The 22,594-nt window shown below is 36.6% G+C and overlaps 1 protein-coding gene across 7 annotated transcripts in view; it reads right to left on the reverse strand.

The window, feature by feature from the left end:
- Nucleotides 1-22,594, reverse strand: part of fam13b (family with sequence similarity 13 member B) — a 59,865-nt gene that overhangs the window by 34,646 nt on the left and 2,625 nt on the right. For 6 of the 7 annotated variants that reach the window (XM_067517619.1, XM_067517623.1, XM_067517621.1 and 3 more), the window contains exons 2-6: nt 10,451-10,603; nt 8,223-8,434; nt 6,064-6,276; nt 4,711-4,888; nt 4,211-4,355 (exon numbers count right to left, since the gene is read on the reverse strand). In XM_067517619.1, coding sequence (XP_067373720.1) covers nt 4,211-4,355; nt 4,711-4,888; nt 6,064-6,276; nt 8,223-8,388 — 702 coding nt within the window. In that variant the 5' untranslated portion in view covers nt 8,389-8,434; nt 10,451-10,603. The remainder of the gene's footprint in view (nt 1-4,210; nt 4,356-4,710; nt 4,889-6,063; nt 6,277-8,222; nt 8,435-10,450; nt 10,604-22,594) is intronic. The other variant, XM_067517617.1, reaches the window with a different exon arrangement.

Raw genomic sequence — 22,594 nt, forward strand, 5'->3', positions numbered from 1 at the left:
TTTGTGTCACAGAGAGTGCAGGGGGAGACACTTTCAGCTGATCCACAACAGAAAATGTGTTGAATTTAAAAAAATCTACGGGATAAAGTGACTTACTTAGACTTCTACAGACACTTTGTGTTAGTTAAGCAGACTTCATTTTAAAAACGAGGCAGCACTGCCCCGTTCATGAACTCTACTTTCATTCATTCTTTTACTCAGCTGCACACATGCGCAGTATGAGAAAGCTGATTAGAAACCTGATTAGAAACACATTCAAATTAGCGTTCTGCGACAGAAATCTACCTGGAGAAGCCAGGTTCATAATGCTATACCCAATTTTTGAAACCAGCTTTCCCATTTAGATGAGCCTTAAGAAAAAGCTTTCCCTTAGAAAACTAACTGTAAATTGGTTACTTAACTCAATGCAAATGCACTCAGTGTGTTCTTCCTAATCCTTGTCTGTGTGACTGCACTGTTTACTTACAGAAGCACCACTAGAGATAAGCACTCTGGCCTAACGTTCCTGCAGTGAGTGGGTGCGTGATCTAGCGATTATCCTAACCTCCAAGTATGTCGGGAACTCATACACAGACATTTATACTCTGTACAACCACTTATAGAATACAAATACAGTGCAGCTCTGCATTTCTAAGTACCTGAACCAAAAAAAAGTGTGCAAATGTGTATGTTCATTCTTTGATCGCTTACAGTAATAGTGTCATTGAGAGCTGAGATCTCCTCCGTGGTCCAATTAGGCCTCTCAAACTACTTTAACTCCATGTTCTAACTCAAATAGTTTATTACGTAACAGCTTATTAATGTGACACAGGATCCTAACACAGGAACCTACGTTTTTATTTCTGCCACATTCTGCAATGTCCCCTTGTATTTAAAACATTACATTTTAATAACCATATTCTAGGGAACAGTTGCAGGATGCATCTACTGTAGCATCTGTAACATGGCTCCACTCCAGAAGCACCAGACTAAGTTGGCTCATTGTAAAAATTAGGACATGGCGTGAATAATTTATCTGCTAAGGTTAAACTAACAGACATGTAAAATAAGACTTTTATTAACAGGCCAATTTATTAAGTAGAAAGACCACAGACAGTCCAACGTTGGCAGAAGGTTAGGTAAGTCGCTGCTAAAGCCCATTTTGGACATGATATACTTCACATAGTGTAGCTCGCTTCATGGAGCTGTTAAAATTATGGCTTTGTCATTAAGACATACGTAACCATTATGTCATGTTGCTAATGGCTTTACACAGATTTGACTGAACATTTGCAGAAAGGGCATTGTGCTTGACACCTGGTGTGTGAGAGCAAGCGATTTCATAATTTGATTAAAGTAATAAAATAAAATAAGATGTTCTCAGTTCTCCTTTTCTGACAGGAAATAATATTATGCTTTGTTTTCTGCACAGCCATGTCATCGGTAGCCCCAAAACACAGAGATGTGCTTTTATTAGGTTGGGACAGTTTTCTCCCCTACTGCACTATTCGTTTATTTCTAAAAGCATGAGTCTCAACAAAACGTGTTGATTCTTAGTTGTTCACGATGCAATATGGTTGACTACACTGTGTTTCCTGCCCAGTGTGCTTCCTAAAAAAACACGTGCTGAGGAATTGAAACTGGCTTTCCAACAGTGCAGCCTTTGTGTTGAGCTATGCCAAAAACATTATGGACTATTGCTTTACTGAACGCAAAATGATTTTGCATTCTTGTCTGTCTCAACAACAGCTGTCAGAAAACAGCTGTTTAAGACTTGCTCAGACACTGCATAAAAACTAACACACCCACTGATGTCGTTGCAGCAACAACAGCAAGTCTCAGAACAGCTACATGAACCATAATTCTCCTCATGTTTGCAAAACAAAAACCCAAACCTAGTTTAGTGTTCATTGTTCATTGATCCATGCCAGCTTCATCGAGTTTCAAGGTTAGGCCCACACATGCCAAGACACATTCACACATGCCAAGACACATCCACACATTCCAAGACACATCCAGCCATGTCATCCTCTCCATTGATTAGATGCTTCTCTGTAAAGATACCCTTTCATGTTTAAAAAATATGTAGTTATTTAATTAGAAATTTTGCATTTGTTTAGTTTGTCTAAATTAGTTTAACTAAGTTCATGACAGTATTTTCACCTGTTTTTGTATCTGTCACCAGGCTAAATTCAAAACCTATGAATTAAGTCTATGTGTCTCCTGTGTGAATACAGGTGTGTGAGTGGGAGAAAATCCCCCTTTTAAGGATTTGTTTTCACTGACAGCCATCCCCAGTGGAGTGGAGGGACTGGAGGTGTGGGCTGCATAGTTACATCATCACTAGCTTCTTTTGTTATGCCTCCCTCCTCACCATTTTACCATTCCATCATCTTTTTTCCACTTCTCTCTGACCTTTCTCCATTTCTTTCCCCATCTTCCTGTTTGCTCTCTCTCTTTAAACCACCCACTGTTTTGGCTTCTGTTACATAAAACACAGGGATAGCCGCATTTATGTTTAGTCTTAACAATTATTTCTCATTGACTACGTAACTACTTCTTTTTGCGCTTTCTTATTCATATGACTTTAGGAAAAAACAAAAAAATACACTTTTTTTCTTTTGTCCTTTTGCTTTATCCCATGAGTTCAGGGTCACCACAGTGGATCACTGTCCATAGTTTTTAAGCCTGAGCTACAGCCCTTCTTGAAGCAACCCTCCCAATTTCTACCGTGCTTGGACCAGGACTTGGGATGGGAATGGGCTGTTAGGTTCAGTGTCTTGACCAGAGACACACTGACATATAGCCTGGACTGGGGATCGAACCACTGACCCTGTGGTCCGTGGACGACTGCCTTTGCCAACTGAGCTACAGCTGTTTTTAAAGGTTAAAAACCAAAAACATTTGCAAAAAAAATAAAAAATATATAGAATCCATTAAGTTTCAGAGAAGAAATTTCCTATTTTAGGTTATTATGATGAGTTTCAATTTTAATCTAATAATAAATTAGCTTTCTTTTACAAAACACACAGGTGTTGTAAGAGCTTTAGAACTTTCTTCTATTAAGGAGGAATATTACAGGAGACTCCAAGACTACAAGACAAGTAAAGTGAGAATGAAATGTAGAAGAAAAGCAAAGGAAAAACTCTCTAAGAAATAAAGCAAGCTGAGGTTTTTGATGTGACCTGCGGTATATGCTGTAATAAAACTGTACTTTCACCTCCTTCAGTCCAGACTTTCACAAAGGCTGGCCTTTCACTTCAACATTTTAACATTGTCATTACAGTGTGATGTGATGTGGGACATTGAACTCTTAAAGGCAACAGGAATTACAGTAGAAAGACATTGTGACATACCGGTAATGGGTTGTTTTACTAATTGTTGTGTTCGTTTGTATGATATCATATAATAATACATGCCAATGTGACGTCAAATGTTAACGATCGCATTCTTTGTATTGTTTTTGTTTTTGTACTTTGGTCCAATAGGGAGTTGGTGTTGCTGGGCAACAGGAGACATGCCTTTGAGTGTGTTTAGTCTGCCAGCCACGTTCTGTGTGTTCAAAGTAGGTGTAAGACATCGACTGAAATGTATAGCAGGACAAACCCAAAACCGCAAAGGAAAAATGTCCAGGTTTATATATAGAGTAGGAATCTGATCTCAACAATGACGCTTGAACATACATCTTAGATTACTCATTGCACTGTGTAGATGATCTGTGTGGGTGTTTTTCTGTGGGTTTGTCTTTAAAGCATTAAATATTTGCTGTTCGGTATTACTGTGTACTTTTCATTCTTTCTTTTAAAAGCTTGTACTTCTGCAATATTCTCTATTTCTTGCATGCATAGCTTGTTTAAAATTCAGAGACAATTGCTGACATCATGCCTCAGGCCTGACAAGGTAATAAAGAACTTGCAAAAAAGAATATCAGAAGTCAAAACTCTCATTTACCTCAAAGCAAGTGTGACTGACTGATGACAGACCAAAAGTTTAATCCTTCTATAACAAAAAAAGGATTGATGAAGGATGAAGATAACAAGGATGAAGATGAGATATTGAAAGTTTTTTGCTTTTGGAACCCTTTTTATGGCCTTCCAACAATATCACAGCATTTATCATACATTTAGTAGTTTTATAGGCTGCTAATATGAGTGGAAAAATAACCACACTGTATTAAAGACAGATAAATAGAGAAGATGCCAGAATTACAATTAAAGGGAATGTACAGTACCTGTTCATTGATGGAGCTGTAGTCATTAGTAGTGGAGATGTCCTCATCCTCTGAGTCGAACAGACCCTCCTGATTGTCCAACAGCTCAGCCAGGACTCTGCTCACAGAGTCTTGGTCACGAAGGTCCTCTCCTTCTGTTGACAAACTACAAATGGAAGACAAGAGCATGTTGTCTTTGCTGTGCAGTGTTACACAGGAGATGTTAAATAATTCCAGTAGCTGACAAAACATATGTGAAGTGCTTCTGCTACTTCTGTGTATGCACAAATAAATAAAAACCTTACTAACTGGGATCTAGGGAAAACTGTACAAGCAACATAAAAGCAACTCTTCCTTGAGTCTGTGGCCATTAAAAGTAAAAATAGAAATGCAAACCATACAAACTTGTCTTGATCTTAGTGTGTGTTTAACTCACAATAATCAACAGTCTAAATTATTTTGCCAAGGTATAACAACTGTGGTAATCATAATTATTAGGGGGCCCTATATGGAAATCTCACTGGAATATGTCTGGTCCAAAGACGGCGGCCAGCGCTCCAACGTTCCAGCTCTCCTGCTGAAATGATGCCACGCTGGCCAGGAAGCGGCACAGGAAACGTAGCAGGCCATAGTTCAACTGGGGAAGCTGCTGCAACAGGTACTTCAAATTTCTAACCAGTTCCTCTTCATTGCTGTAATCTAAGGATATAAAAATACATCTGGTTATGATTTCATGTGACTTTTCATGTGACTTAACACTTTTAAAGCCTTTACTGCAGTCAACATCTCATTAGTTTATCATCATTACACTCACCATTACAGTAACTATAATATATGCATGCTTTACTCAATGTTGCTGCATAGTTCATTTCCTAACTGTATTTGGAGATACTGTGAAGTGAATGATGCATTATGAAATCCTCGGAATGAAATGATATTTAAGCATCTGCGAAAAGTGAAAGAAAGTTATTCTAAAAGTTGCAGTTGTAATTCTTTATGAGAAGTGCCATAGAATACAGTGAGAAATGAATGCAATGACATGGAGTCATAAAATAAATTAAAAAAGCATACTCTGCTTTAATCTGCTTGGCAAGGATTGGAAGAACCATAATAATGATTATCTAGAACATTAGCTTGAAACTGGAAGAAAAATAAGTCAGAACAAAGACAAGAAACATAAATAGAAATGTGCAAGTAGGACATTTGGGAAAGTGATGCATGTACATTCTGGACATGTACATCAGAGCAGTAGTGCCATATTCCAAAATTACAGCACTTCCAGCACAATTCACTTTATCACCTATACATGTTTCCCCACTTTTGCAAAAACACTATCTCAGTATAAAAATAAAAAAAATAACAGAATTACATCAACCAAGACAGCAGAAGTAGACTGATAGTACTGTATAAAAGTAAGAAAATGGCTGAACCTCAGTATAGTAGATGAATACACAGGTTATTCAGGTATTTGTTACGAAATACCTTTTTCTAGCTAGTTTCCGCTTCATTTACCGTACTTATCTGACCACTGTACTGTGTATTGAAAGCTTAGATAAGCAATGTCTGCCCACATGGCCACAGTCATAACAAGTTAACAAAACGTAAAATCAACTAGGAAAAAAAATCCAGTGTGTTTCGTACTTATGCTTGCCATGATATTAGGTAACCTTGGCCAGTAACCAGTACTTTTGCAAAACCAATAAGCTACGGGCTGGCTTTTTGGGAGGAAGAGTGAGAAATAAAAATTTCTAAAAGAAACAAAAATTAAGGCTGACTCAAGATTGATTATACAGCAATCAAAAATAACAATGATTAAAAGAGAGTGGTGAAAGTGGTGTGAAGGCATTGAGGTGAAAATTAAGTCCCTATCAAACCTTGGTGTAGCTGTAGTATGTGTTCCTGTATCGCCATTGGGATAACAGGCTCAGGAAGCTCCTGCAGGAAGAGTCGGAGCAAGCTGACCGCTGCTGCAAGGTCTGCTTCCTTCTCTAGCTCCACCTCCTCACCGCTGTCATAGCGCTGACGCAGCCAATCCACCCTCTCTGCATTTCCATTAACCAAAAAGAGCCCGTCCAGGTCCAGATGCCCTGAAGACACATACAGCAGTGATTACTACCAGTCAAAGTTAAGTGTCAAGTACCACTAAGACATATAGTCTAGTTTATATATTTCTGAGCAGTTTTGGAACATTGTTTTAGAAAATCACAGTTTCTTGTTTTTACTTAAACTATTCATTTTGTGTTATACTATGTTTGCATGTACAAAAACTGCTGCTGGTGGCTAATATGACAAGTAGTTGAATTAAAAGTCCATTAAGGCAGCCATAGTGTTTCCATGGTGTTTCCAATTTCCTGTTTTAATTAAAAACTGTTTTGTTAAATTTAGGTTGGATGGAAACCACTAATGAATAGAAAGAAAAAAAACCAGAAATGTCAATGGAGTCATTATCATTATCATACAGTTGTGACTGCCGGCAAAAAAGGGTTAGATTTTAGCAGGTAAAATTCTTTACAGGAGATTACTGGGATATGTAGTACATCACAACAAAGATTAAATATTGTTATTAATGATTTGATTAAAATATCCCTCCGTCATGTTGAGCATACATTATTACTTATTCTATTTTAAAGAGCATGGTTCATACTCATATTAGGCATCACATACAAATTTAAACGAGAGAGATTAAAGCCTTTTTTAGCGATTGAATAGTTTCTCTTCTGGTCTTTACTCTATGAAAGCTGGACTTTAAGATCCCTTTAAAACAGCTAATGGAACAAACTTTCTTTAAAAAAATAAAATAAAAACAATCAGCAGTGGAGATGTGGAAAGGATAAAAGACCTGTGCAGATAGTACTTGTGTCCTTCAGTGCAAAACATCTGAAATCTCAATCTGCTCTTAAAGAGAGAAAAAAAAAGACATGTTTGAGAAATGTTAAATGTACTAAGGAGGATATGCAAAAGGCCTGGAGCCATCATTTTGGTAGGTTCCCCTTTTCCTACATTTAAGCATAAATGTTTTCCCCAGCAGAGCTGCAGTTGATAGGAGTGTTATGTAATGAAGAAGAAAACAAAGGGGAGTCTGTCAGTGCATTCATAGTTTATCTTATCACATAAGCTAGATCTCCACTAACAACATTTTTTGCTTTATCGTGATGCAAGAGCAGTCACGGCAGGTCAACAGCAGCGGAGCGCACTTAGCAGAGTGAGACATCAGAGAGGACAACCAGCTTTAATCAACTTAAAAGTGAAGCAAATCTATACACATCTATACAGAGATGCAATGGCAGGTACAAATGTGAAGTTTTTGCCATATCTACTGTAGGTTTATTGTATCACATTTAAACAAAATGAACTACTAACGCTGAATAATCACAGACACACTATGCACAGACAAACACTGGAACGTAATCCATGATTCTATTATCCTGTAAGTTAAAGTAAATAAAATATTTTGTTATTGGAAATAATAATTTCATAAAATGGTGTCACATTCAGCTTGAGTGAATGTTAATTTTCTACTGCAGTTCTATAAATATGGACAATGCTTCATGATGTGTTTGATGCTTTCATTTTGAGAATGGTGCAGAGTTATCAGTTACTATTTGCCATAAATAAATATAAAGCATTTATTAAGGATTTATCAGTTATACTTAAAAAGCTGCAAAGGTAAAGATTATAACACTCAATGGACAAACTTATAGCTGCTTTTACATTTAGTAAATTTTAGGTAAATGTAGGTTAATTCCTGCAAAGTAATGTAGCCCCACAAACATGTAGGTGTGTAAGAGTATAGGGAAAGTACTGCATCACCACACTTTTTTATTAGCTATTTATATGTCAAACTGTTACACTGACTGATGCCCACATTTTAAATGTCTGCATTACAATCTCATGAAAACGATATTTATATAAGCTGGATAACTCTTCTAAATAAATACCTGTTGCAAAGACAGGCCCAACCATCTACATTTTATGTATATTTGCACCTATTTATTATTTTCTGTTATACCTTGTGTCTGTTTCCATCACTCACCATGCTCCTCAATGTAGTCAACGATGTGTTTCACCAGTGCAGGAACTTCATGGCCACTGATAGTGTGTGTGCGTGTCACCTCCTCCAAGGGAACGCCAAAAACTCGTGTGGTGCTGGCTGAGCTCCCACCCTCATTGCCTGGCAACGGTGACACGTTCTTCCTCATGGCCTCTCCTCCTCCTCCTCACAACAAACCCGCCAAGACCTAACGTCTTTGGAAAAAGAGAAAAAATAAGAGAGTGGACATAAAATCCCTATTATAGTCAGCAATACTGATACTGCCAAATGGTGAATAAACCATCCTAAACACATAACAACAAGATAAGGACACTAGCATCTTTTCTACTGTTAATGTTTACAAAAATTTAAAGGCTCCCACTTAGTTGAGTGGGATATGAAAAGGAAGAATGGAAAGCAGCTATAAGTTCGTGACGGCCATTTAGAACCCCCAATTAACCTATTACGTGTGTCTTTGGATTGTGGACCTTCTAGCTGTGAAGCAGCAGCACTAACCAATCCACCATAGTGCTGCCCAGGCCTCTTAGTGACAAGCAAGAGTTTTTAACATTGGAAATCGGGAGTAAAAATGGGCTGTTTTACTTTTTAGCAAACCTGCTAACATGTTTATATTTACCAAATCACTGTGTAGGTGAACATAATAAAAGTTTGACAAAATATGGGCCGAAAACACACTTTAAGAATTCACGTGAGAGGCAGACGGATTTCGGTTAAGTAAAAGAATGCTGCTGCTGTCAGACAAGTCCTGCCCATCCAAAGAAAAAAAGGTAATTGGTTTAAAAAGGTGATTTAAGTAGCGTTGCATAATTTCCCACATATGCAATAGTACAATATCAAAGTTACAATTTGTTCTCACAGGGGATGTCTTCCAATACATTAATGTGCCAAACTTCAGTGTTTTTTACTCTTATCCAACTGCCTGTAACGTAATAATTTTGAGGTCATTCTTATTCACTAGATTACATGTCTTGAGCATCTGTGATTACCTCTGTCAACACTGCTCCCTAGATTCCATAAAAACTGGGTGGCATCAAAGAAACCAAGAATCTGGAATAATCACTTCTATTCAAAGCTTGACTTTGATGCTGCCGGTTAGTGAGTAATCAGAATGCAAACAGTGGCAGATGGTGTTCAGTCTACTCATCGTGGGAGGAGGAACGTCACCAAATGTTTATCAGAAATGTTCATATGGGTTTGTTCCAAATAAATAAGGTTACAGAATAACTGAAATGATACCGGTCTTTGAAAAACAAGAATGAATTACATTTAAAAAAATAAATAAAATAGGCCTATAGACACGTCTTGTAGATGTTTTAAATATCCATAAATTCAAACTTTATCAAAGTAAAAAATAAAAAAATCTGAACACAAAGGCTTATCAATGCTAGAAACGTAAATTACATAACAGCAATGATACAAAAAATACATTGAACACATGCCAGTACTGCTCAGAAGTAGACCTTGACATGAACCCACACATGGTAGTAGGGGCTGGTTGGACTGGAAGTTTAAGCCTTACTTGTTTGAAGTGGTCAGCTGATTAAGACTTTTCTTCTAATGCTTGTTGCATTTTTGATGGTATATATTATAACGATGCAACTAATGTCAGCTAGTAAGAAATTTGAAACCTTTATTTCTGATCTATTACTGATTTATGAAGAACCTTCAGTTGTTTAGCGTGGAGATGTGCTAATGTTCTGCTATTCCACTTATTTAATTATAAAAATATGGAGTGTGTTCAAGTTTAATATTTGCATGTTTGGGAACCAATATGCAGAGCCTGGTAGGATAAGCATTATCAGCTAAACAATTTACCCTTTGTGTGTAAAAAAAACAAAAACAACGAAATCACATTTGGAACAAATACAATACATTTATATATGGTCAACATGTGGTCTTGATGCCAGTTTTGGTCAAAGAAAAAAAAAAAACACCAACAAATTTTTTTTGCCATAAAAATATCTGGTTATCTAATGCAGCTAAATTCTAGAGCTATATACAGCAAGCTGTAGAAAAGCAAACCAAACAAATCCCATGCAGAAAAAATTAATCTGCATGTCCAATTATTTACCATTCATGTCAGAGGTGTCTATATTTGTGTGCAGGGTATAATCCCATCGCAAATGTAGTTACAAATTCTCTTTAACATAAACCAGCAAAAGCATGTGCAATAGAATAAATGAATCGTTCAAAGAGCAGTGTGTACTCACCGTGTAGCAGTGAAAGTGTGTCCTATCCTCTCCTCCCCTGGCCAGTGAACCACCGAACCATCTATGGCTGCTTCAGGTTGTGGCAGAAGATGAGCCGGTAGTTCCTCATTGACAGACCGCTAATCCCTCTAGCAGGATTCCTTTCTAGCTACACTGAGAAAAGACAGGCGGGGAAGAAAAGTCAAGAAAAAAAAAAAGAAACGTTTTCATTAACAACCCATATTACGTTTATAAGGATCTGATTTGCAACTTACTGTTGCAAATCAGATCCTTATGTGTTTACGAGCCATGTGACATCTTTAAATGTTGCTTTTACTGTTCTCAGCACCTGTTATCAAATGTTTGCTAGGAAAAATATTTGTTTCCTGTAAAACTGGGTATCATTTAGATTTTATCACTTCTGAAGTCATGCAAGGCACATTTATCTATGCATCAAGTTAGCTTTTTCTGCACAGCAGTCACACAAAATGACGACACAATGACGCATTACTGCGCGTCACATTATTATAATAGTAATGACAATAACCAAATGAAAATGTTAATGCACAAAAGTGAATGAAAGTGATTGTGCTATTTATTAAAGCCTGCTGCTACACAGGGAGTAAATGTAATATATGAATCAAATGGTTACTAAACCAAATACCTTTTCTCAAAATGGAAGCAGATGCTGGAGGAGACAAAAAATAACTGCCAGAGATTAAACTCAAAAGAACGTTAAGGAATAAACTTTTTGAAAGTAAATCTAATCACAACTTTTTTATTCTAATGTCAGACTTTAAGAAATGTGGTTTTGTGAAATATATATTTTGGCACAACAGTGATAGACCATACCTGAAAAAGTTAAGCCACCCTTCTCTATCTCAGACTCAACTAGTTAGAATCTGACATATATATATATATTTAAAGATAACATTTCTCCTGTGTTCTTTTATTAAATATTCTTCCTCAGTCACCCTAATCTCATTCCTTTTTCATTGCAACTTCTTGTTTGAGGCCAGAGATTCAGCTTGTCTGAAGCGTTGGTTGGAGGGCCGATAATTAAAGTGACAAAGACTACAAAGCGGTGCCAGTGTGTATCCTACATGCTGGTGCATGCCCATGTGAAGTAGAGTGTATGAAAACTGTTACTTTGAATGTGTGTACAGTAAATAAAACTCAGCAATGTGTATACTCATGACTGTGATTGTTTACATCTCAACTTATGTGAATATGGCCACAGGGCAAAATATCAACAACACCTGTGCTTTTGAGAATGTTATGAAGCCCGAAGAACTATTCAACTCTTACTCTATTATGTCTACCACATGTATTTAATTCAAGAACTGGTTAGTTTAACTTATTGTTTCAATTAAAAAAATATTGTGAAAAGCAATTTAATTAGGATTTATTAGTAGCCACATGTTTTTTAGCCTTGTTGCTTTTCTCCACACATACAAATGGTATTGAGCTGGAAAATAACTTAGACCTTTTATTTGCACAAATTCACATGGTTGGGTTTGGACATGTTTTGTATTTTTTCTCTTTTTAGATCAATTATCTAATTTATGCTTTTCTGCTAGAATAAACATAGTGCTGTTGCTCCTTTTTACTATACTCCCTTGTCTCCCTTCCTTCCTTTCATTCATTCATCCTAATGCTGCCTGTTACACAAGCCCCCTGGCCTACTTAGGCTGTGTGCTTCACCTCTACGTCCAGACAAGAGAAAGGGAGATTGGGGGAGGGATTGCCAGGATAGGAGAAACCTGAGTTAAGAAAATGTGCCTATGAACTTGTACCTGTCTAAATTTTTACTAAAAATTGTACTAAGGTTGAAGCATAAGGGACTAAAAGGTTTAATTTTACCTGTTGGAAGGATCTATCTTAAGGTCACAAACAACTACCAGGACTAAACTTTTAAAAATACCTTTTTAAAAATATATATTTTTTAACCTATTTTGGTTACACATAAAAATCAAGGAGCAAAAATCGTTGTCTTTAACATAAAATGCATTAAATCTGATTATAACAGCAATCCAAAATTCAACAATTTAATCAAAATGTATTTTGGTAGAAAAAATAAAACAAAAACAGATTCTATATATAAATTACCTAGTGACACAACAGATTGACTAAGGACTACATAACTATGTACCAACATTAACTTTGGCTTTTAACAGTTTTGGTTAATATACAACCTAAAACCTTGCTACGACCTTTTAAGTACAGTATACAGAATGTATACTGCATAACTATTTTGTATTTGTTGCTTGCTGAAGAACCCAACTTTATTTTCAGGTTTTTCTTCACTTAGAATTAAATTAAAAAAAATCATGGATTTAGGAGTCTTATGTTTGCTCAAAAAGAGTCCTTTTAAGGCATTTTCAGCCTCTGAACTAACTGAACTGCAACCGTAAGAACTTAAAAAGCTACAAAAAATCCTGCTTTTGGAGCTGGAATTCTTGTACTGGGTCAAGCCCCTTACTACTGAAATCAAACAGGTACCATAAACCAAACAGCAAAACTGGGTTTATATGAAAACCTTAACTGTTGAGCACTGTATACTCATTATTACTCTCAGTAATATGAGGGCAAAAAGAGCAAGGAACCATAGTGCACACCTTTTATGCTTGGGTGCTATGTTACTCACAGGCTTCACCCACTTGAATGTTATCAGACAGACATGGGCAATGACACCTTGAGATTCGGGAAAGCAGTGTTTCCAAACCAGTGACTTGTCTGCCATGAAATCAGACCCTAAAAAGGCCTCTGTAGTGAGGATTAGGCTCTTGCTGTATTTCTGTCCATCTGCGTGTTCATATTGCAGATATCATCGCTGATTTGCATGATATCCACCTGCTGAACAATTAGGTAAACTGTAACGGGAAACAGAGAAAGTTGAAGCTGACCACTAGGAAGTGCTCAGCTTCAAGAAGAACACAGACTACAAAAATGTGTAGAACAACTAAAAAACAAGACAGCATATTGAATCTTGTTCAGGCTCGTATTCATGGTGAAGAACTTTGCTGCAGACAACACATAAAATTAAATCATAAACATATGTTGGTGTCTGATAAGCTTTCACACTTTATATTGAATTTCTTTTTTTTAAAACATCATATTGTATCGTCTCGCTGGTATTTAAAAAACAACACGCCCCTAGCAATGTAGTCTTTTTCTCCTCACTAATTTAAATGAAATCAATAAATGAAGGAAGCATGTAAAAGTTTAACCAACCACATGATGCTAATCATCACAATTTTTGGGATTTATGCAATGTAAGCCTTGACAGGGAAGGCGTTTACTTGATTCGGCCAGGTCTCTGGTTAAACATTTCTTACACTATTATGCGATGAAGCCTTCTGTGGTGCAGGAATATCAATAAAAACAAACCCAAATGTCCTAAATAATGTACTTTTAACTGAACGATCCCTTTCCTCATACATTAAATATTAATCCCTGAAAGACACGGCAGATATAAGCAACAGCCAGTGCAAAACCAAAAAGATGACTACATTCATAACTCATAATATTTTATTTTTTCTTTATATGCACCATATTACATCTCTAACCAGCCAAATAGCCTCAATTCTATCACAACAAAGTGCAGGGTGAAAAGTAAAATAAAATGTTCAAAAGGTTAAAAATGACTTAATAAAATTCTTCTAACTCGCATCACAGAGAGAGATCAAATCTGTTAAACTGCATAGTCTGTCGTTACTGGACAAACTGTCATGGTCAACCAAAATCAGAGATGTAGAAGATGACAGAGGTAGAGGTCGGACAGCAGGAATCCCCTTTAGAAGCTAATACCAATCTGCAGCAAAGTCTAAAACCCTCAGGGAAAACATTGACAGAATTCATCCAAGCTTATTACATTTATATCAGTTAAAACCAGAACAGAAGAGGAAAAATATTTTTGCTTACAAGCAGGTCTCCAGGCTAATCAACTTGTTTACTTCTTAAATTTTAAAAACAGAAAAACACCCCTGAGCAACAGAGGAATCCAGTTAACTCTGCCCTTGGCCCTGAATCTCCATAAACCCATTAGGAAGAGAATGAATGCCTGGTATTTCTGCATGTGTCCACTATGTTGGTTTATTAGATCCATTCTTCAGACAAAAATCTCATGACACTGACACATCGCATGACTTCCTTGTATTCTGCAGTATAAGCATAACCTGTCGCACCAAAACACACACTTGGGACAAAAGGACAAACAGAGCATGTCAATGTGTAAGTGTAATAGACAAACAGATAAAATCTGTTTTATCGATCACTGAACATGTGACTAACATCCTGGCCAGCTTTGTACAAATACGCCTCTAGGATCAAGAATGTGATTATAGGGTTGTTTCTAATTTAAATTAATAAAGTATTTATCTATTTCAAATCATTTTAAGACTAATCTTTCAGTCAATATTAATACAATATTTTTATCCCAACAACTTAACAAGTTGAAGAAAAGGAACTCATCTTATTTCCAAACCTATACATTATACTACATACTACTTCAGCGTTTACAGTACATTGCAAACAACCGTTGTGTAGGCACACCTACAATGCATACAGTCAGTCTACTGTACACAAACCATGGATAAATGGGGTTGGAAACAATGCTTGTAAATAAAACATGCAGTCTATAGTGCACTAGCAAAGAAAGGAAATATAAGGCCTATTTAAACCCACAAAGATACATGTACCTATGCCCGACAAGCCATAAGGTTAGGTGATGACTCACATCAGTGAATTGACCTCAAACCTGTTTGTGAACATTTTAAGGTGTCTACAGTTACCATCTCTTTCTTGGGGCAAAAAAGCCATGGGCAACAACGGACTGCATGCATGACACTAACAACATATTAACTTGTTTTGATGCCTGTACACAACAAATGTAAATCTTTCTATATGTCACTTTACTCTAACTTTGAACCTTTTTTTCTACATTTTAGCATTGTTTACCACAATGGAGGTTAAACACAAAAAATGTGCAGGTCTTACTTACTTAATTAAAACTTAACCACACTGTTAAATCACACAGTTTTCTGTGGTCCACCTGCAGACACATGGAGTTGGAAGTTGGTTGGAAGTTCTCAGTTGGTGTTAGTCACTTCACATCGCAATGCTACTTTGCATGTAATCTGCGTATCTCCTTGTCTATCTGAACATTTCCCAAAATGAACTTGGTTACACGTAACCTCATCAGTGTTGTGTTGTTTTGTCCACTAATCTGTGCCTTTACTATCTAGCAGCTTAACATCTAATGGTGAGTAAGCAATGTGGAAAAGAGAAATTTAGTCTGACAGGTAAGATAATACATAATAATACAAAACTTAAAATGTATATATTGTTAAAAAATGGAATCCCTAAAATTATTAATTTGTAACCTCCTGAGTATGTTTTTTCCACTAAAAGACATAACTCAACGAAAAGTGCCAAACATAACACACCATTAGGTTAAATAGTCTAAACTCGTATATTCATATAGAATCCAATGCAGGCTCACAATTATATAGGAGATAGACTGTTAGCTGGCAAACTAATACAATAATTTAAAGGAAGTACGGTGAAATACAGTAATATCATCGCTTCATTAACCTAGCATTACTCTTGCCATTTCTATCATAATGCAAGCCATTTCAGCAAAAACTGAAATTTCAAGTCAGCCATCAGTACAACAAATCAAACAAACAAATTAGTGCTCACTAAATTATTAGTTAGAGTACAAAATGCCATTTGAACAGAATAAGTCTCCAAAGTTTAATTTTTGATTGCTGCTTCATTCAGTGGGAAATTGTGGTTTAGCATTCGTTTAGTTTTGACATTTCGATTTTGATTCTTACAGGTACATTTCAGCAGGACAAGTCAGGCTGCAATTTGAAAGTGCATATGGATGGAGGAATAAATTAGGAGACAGGGTTAAAGAGAATAAAAGAGCATACGAATGAACATGGCAGATCCAAGTTATTAAAAAAAAAAAGCAGCAAAAAATTAAGAGGTAAAAAGAGATGGAACAAGAGAGGAAATCAAGAGGCAGCTAAGCCAGTTTGCCCTTAAATGGATAGCAGCGGTTCAGTGTCCTAACCTAGTTTAGCTGCTCCCCACATCCTTGTCAGTGATAAATTAATAAGCACGTCTTCAGGGGACATGAGCTTTTTTAGGCCTTGTTATTTCTTACTCAGTCTAAACTAGAAAAATCTTCCCCTTACTTACTCCAAGACATTGGAAACATAAAAGAAAAATGCAAAAGGAAAAATATTAAACTAAATGAACTAGAAAGTTTGTCAAATCATGATGTTGATATAATTGTTCTTCAATCTTATTTTCATTGAAACTTAGACTGGTCCAGTTGATGTGCAGCTAGAATCATTAGTGCATATGCAGATATTTTTCATTGTGACATTTTCCACACAAAAATGTTCTCTGCTTGTAATTGGTTTTGTTTGTTGCTCTTCCTTGTTTACTACATATTTGGTCATTTACGTTACGTACCTAATCATTTTTGATTGCTGCTACATTCAGTGGGAAATTGTGGTTTAGCATTTGTTTATTTTTGTTATCAGGATTTTGTTTCTTACAGGCACATTTCAGTAGGTCAAGTCAGGTTGTGATTTGACAGTGCAGATGGATGAAGGAATTAATTAGGAGAGACAGCGTTAAAGAGAATAAAAGAGCATCAGAAATGATCAATACTCAATCTTCTACTACTCACTCTATATGAAATCTTGATACTAATCAATACTAAAAATTGTTGTCAGTTGCAGATCTATTTTAGTGTTTTCTGAAATGTAAAGACCGGTCAAATAATCAATTTATCAAACTAAGTAAGTCTCAGTATATTCTACCAAGGTATCTATGCTCTATTCAGCAACATCACACTTATTAGAGGTACTGTACAGTCCCAACTCAGTAGAACCAAAAACATTTTGCAGCTTGCGGTCAATTGCAACTGCACACTTCCTCTACTTGGGTTAGATGTTTATTAGCATTTAGTAAAGGAGGGATTTTCCTAAACTGGTGGTCTTTAAGACACAAGCCTCCTTCAATAAAGGTCAAGTACTAATAGCCTCTCACAGCCTCCTGTTACTCTTTCTACTACATTTCATAGAAGGGCTGAGGTGCCATGCAAGTGCTGTTTGGGGAAACAGTAAAATAGGATTTGTTATCTGTAGCCTGAGCAACACTGAAAAAAGCTTTAACGCCTACATTGGAAACAAGTGCAGCTCTGTGTTGGCAACTGTAGGAGTGAAGCTGGGACATTTGCATCAAGTTTGCTTGGTTGCCATCTGGGTGAAAAGTCATTTGGGATCTTCTTTGTGTGTTGATCTGCCTACTGACACTTGCAACAATCCATGTTGGATTTTTTCCAACTACTAAATAAGAAGATTTTGACCACAACAAAAACTTCTAACAAATAACCCTTTATAACATTTAGGCCATATTTGCATGTCAGCTTCACTTCCCTTAAAATACTATTTTGAATAGTCTTTGTAGCAAGTACAGATATATATTTAGTAAGTATTTAAACCCATGGGTCTTTAAGAGAATATGTCAAAACAGTGAAACATTTAAGTGAATACTAAACATCATGTGCATCCATTTATAATCTTCAATCAATAGATTTGTATTCCTAGAATTTATAGATACTCTTAAGTATTAGTGAGTGAATGATTCTTATTGACGCAGTGATTCTGTTCACGGGATGGTCTAAATGGTGTTGAGTGTGTCGGTTTAAAACAAAGTGTGTCAAATGATGTGGGTTTTAACAATTGTGTCAAATAAAAAAAAAAAAAAATCTAAACAGGCGGGAATGTACAATACTATAAATGGTGGGTTCCTTCCTTTCATCTTGTGAAATTATGTTGCCAGTTTTAAAACTGACAACAGAAAGTTTTAAAAGTGTTTTAAGCTGGGATCACACTAAATGTGTTTATCTGTGCAAAAATTACAGATGAAAGCGTCATTGTACCAGTCACTGTAGCAGGAACATTACATTGCAGCATAGGTATTTTTCCTAATGTAAACCCATTATCTAGCATAAAAATGGTAAATTATTTTATTTCAATTTACAAAAATGATTCAAAAACTATATTTTTGTGTTAGTTTTTGTTTTAATATACGATAATAACGCATGATAAACAATGCATTTTAAATTTTTTAATTATGTTTTGTGTATTTGGTTGTACTGTTAATGTGATACACAACACATAAAAAAAATTCACACCAGCATATGCACATGATCGATCGGATGTGACCATGACAGGAGAGTCAGCCAGAGGGCCCAGGATCATGTGAGACAATGAAATTGAGCTTTATTGATTCAGTATTTATCTGTATCACCTCTCTTTCTCATTCTGACACAGATGGAAATTTCCACACCACTGGACAGTAGAATACCAGCCAATATGCTCCTGCCTTTGCTGGATGAAACAAAAAGAGAGGGAGATCTATGTACATCTGTTGTCTTTATACTCTGTACTTGCCCGACAGCTTTATAAAAGCAGTAATGCTGCAATGAGGAAGTAAAGCTACAGTGACTCAATGAGGAAATCCCAAGCCTGTTGGTAAATGTCATTGCATAAATCATCTGTGGTTTTTTAATATGAGGATTAAATGAGACTATATTGAACAAATAGCTTACACAAGTGTTGTCATTTTCATCTTTGTGTGTACACAATAGATCAAAACATTGGCTGTGAGAGTAGGCTGACAAATGAGCCGACACAGGAGCATGCAAACAGTGACTAAACAAAATCACAGTTTTAAGTCTCTGAGCACAAGAAGTGATATTGGTGCCAGTGGGTTTTTGAGCTTTAAAATCAACAGAATTCAACTAAACAATGTAAATAAAACAAACAAGACAGTACAGGGGTCTGTGGGGTGCAGCAATTTCATCGGATATAACCTTTTACAACCATTGCAGACCATATTTACTTTGCTTGCCGTTTGTTGTAGGGTGTAAAAAGGTGTAAGCGTGTCCACTCATCTTTGAACATTTTGTGTTAACTTAATTTTGAAGTAGCAGCCCTTTCTGACTCTCGGTGTGCTATAGTTATAGTAATGCTGGATCCCAAGACTCTGGGAGGAGTAGATGCTGGGGGAAATAAAGAACGTTTTCCTATAGGTATACATTTCCATTCACCATAATATGACCTAATAAGCTCCTTCTAAAAATTCTCGAGCTTTGGGATCTAATGTTTATCGTAATGTGCCTCTGATACCCCGTTCTCTGTCTGACTGTCATGATGGCCGTGCTGCAGCTCTTAACATATTTTAAAATAGGGCTTAACATAAAACACTTTGTGGTCTGAATTTAAGCCTCTTTGGGCCATAACTCAGACCAGGGTCCAACACTGACCACTAAAGAATCAATGTTGTGTATTTTATTTGTTCCCTCTTTGGGCTTTTTACTATTGTAATGTAATTGCCTGACTGTATGACAGGATGCTAACAGGCTTATTTAGAAGATAAAACATCTTGTTGTGTGGAATCTTTGGCTGAACTAAACATGCCACTGCCTAGCTGAGAGATACTTCAACCCTTTGAGGGGCAAAAGGACTAGACCACGCTGGATTTTTAACACAACACAAGAGTATCAATGCAAAACAGACTGGAACACAGAATATGAATATTTTTATAATCATTGGAAACCTTAATCGTAATTGATAATTAAGATTCCATCACTTTCACAGCTCTACTCTTAGAATAGAGCTGTGCAGAGTCTTACTGTGCTCTGTCAGAACAGGAGCACACATTTGAGCTAAGATCACAAAGAATGTGCAGTTTACTTGCTACTGCATGGCCAAAAACTATGTCTATCTCAAGCCAGGTAAATCTTTAACCACATTTTTTCTGTTCATTTTGGCTGCTCATCCAGACTGAAATGGCAGTGTTCTTTCCCTAAACCAGAGGTTTTCCAAACCAGCCTCTGGAGCGGGATAATCTGAACCCTGCCAGCTCAATGTTGTAGTGTGTACAGGAAAAACAGAGCACAGCAATTTACTTGAATGGACTAAAGGGACAGAAAATGTTTTCTTGGCTTGCTCCCTAATGCTGTTGTCTGCTTACTCTGTGACAAAGCCACAACTCCAAAATCCTTGTAGCCTCATTATAAACTCAATTTGAACAATGCATTTAGCTGAACTAGAAATAGTATGCTGCTTCCTCTTTGCTTGTTTTCTGGGGTTGATTTGGTTGACAGTCCTCCATGCATGTTCAGTGGAAGGGAAATTCCCTGATTTCCCATCTACTGGTGTTTTAATGTGGACAGAGGTAAATCCAGCAACAAGCTGAACCTCCAGTTGAAGACCCATGGTAAAAAAAATATTTTTTTAGAATAAACCTCGCTTAATGTAGACATAGTCCAGGAAGCAAATAACTATATGCATTCCATCTATTTACCTTAAAGTTGGAATATGCACAGTAAGATGGCACTAGCATCAATCTTAAACTTAATCTATACTGCTATGCCCAGCCCAGCCATCCCTCTCTCTGCTCTACTACACTATGCTGTCCTGCACCACATCCTTCCCAGCACTTCGGGTAGTCATGATTATGAAATTACAAAATATGGGAATGCTTACTAATCAAGAATTGTGAGCCACGTTCAAAAACTTTTTGAAGAAACCATGTCTGCACTAATGTTAGTGCTTTTCAAGTCTTAGTCAGGCTTCAACTTTACTTTACATATTTCAACTACAAATATTCCAAAAGGTAAGACAGTGTAGGCTTAAATTTAAAAAACCTGAGTCAACATCATGTGAGAAACATGAGTCAGAAAAAAAAAGGTCTAAAATGCCCTAGACAGAATTCCTAATCTCATCAAATGGGGACAAAGGCAGCCAAACGTGTCGGTGAAGTTCACAAAGGTTTGTGTATAATATTAATCTTGCTCAGCTGCTAAGCTCATCAAGTGTGATGTTAAATGTTAATGATCCCTTTGTGAGCAGCAACATGTACCTTAGATGATTTCCCCCAAACATGTGGACATGAAAAGAAAGTACCTTGTTAAACTGTGGTTGTACCCACAGGCCAGATATGACCAATTAATTAGTCCCCAAGGCGTGCTACTTCTTCATTGTTAGTAAGTGACTACTCTTGTCTTAAATGACCTAAATGGCTGGAGAGCAGTATTAGTCAGTATGAATACTGCTGCCAGAAAACAGACTTTATTTCTTTACATTTAAAGCCAAGCAGCACTACTGAGAAGTAGAAGCCAGGAAACTTAACTCAGGGTTCAAGGTCAACTAATCTATTAGCCAGTGTATTTACTAAGCATCAGTCTATTAAACACCAGGTGAGCAAGGATCACTGGGTACTGAGTCAGCGTTACCCGACTGTAAGACAGGCATAAATCTATTAAAAAACACAAGTTAAAAATCTCAAAACTTGGGTCAACAGTCTCTAAAAGTATTGTCAATTAATACATCAGTAACAACTTCCATAATAAATTCAGGAAATAAAACCTAACTTTGGCTTAAAAGAAAGAGACAAGACCCAGCTCACGGAGGAAAATAAATATATAGATACCCATGTGAAAATTCATATTTAATACTTGGGGCTTTCCAGTCACACTTAAAATATCTTCACAACTGCACAGGTTCCTCTACACAGTGAAGAAACTATGGTCACAGGTCACACATGCAGCAAATGATCGTTCGCCATCTTGAAGCTGCAGACATGTAACTGTTATCAACACATTATGTCTCCAGTGGATTGACACTTTCAGCAGATGCTGTATAGCTTCATTGCCGTGCTTAAACCTACTGAGAACATGTTACCAGATTACCTCAGCCCAACCAGCTGCTCAGCAGAGGACTTCTCCATCTGCTTCTTTCTTGTTTCTTTGTTTGGTACAGTACAGTGAAATTGTTAGATTTACACTGCAAAAAGCTTTTAATTTTATATTGTATGTCCATCCAGCCCTAACTGCAAAGGATATGCTCTAGCCTGTATACTGTAATAAAGTAAAAATTCACTTAAGAACCCACCAGATGGCAATGTCTATTTTGGGGTTATCTGGGATTTAACACCTGACAAACCAAAAAAATTTAATTACACTGATACCAAATCCTTTAAATCCAATATCACCAAAAAGCTCCTGCTCAGTGATTTGTACCATAGTCTCTAATGACCTAATGTAATCAGAGATAATAAAGGAATTTTTTT

The sequence above is a fragment of the Channa argus genome, chromosome 10, assembly GCF_033026475.1.
Source record: "Channa argus isolate prfri chromosome 10, Channa argus male v1.0, whole genome shotgun sequence".
NCBI lineage: Eukaryota > Metazoa > Chordata > Actinopteri > Anabantiformes > Channidae > Channa > Channa argus.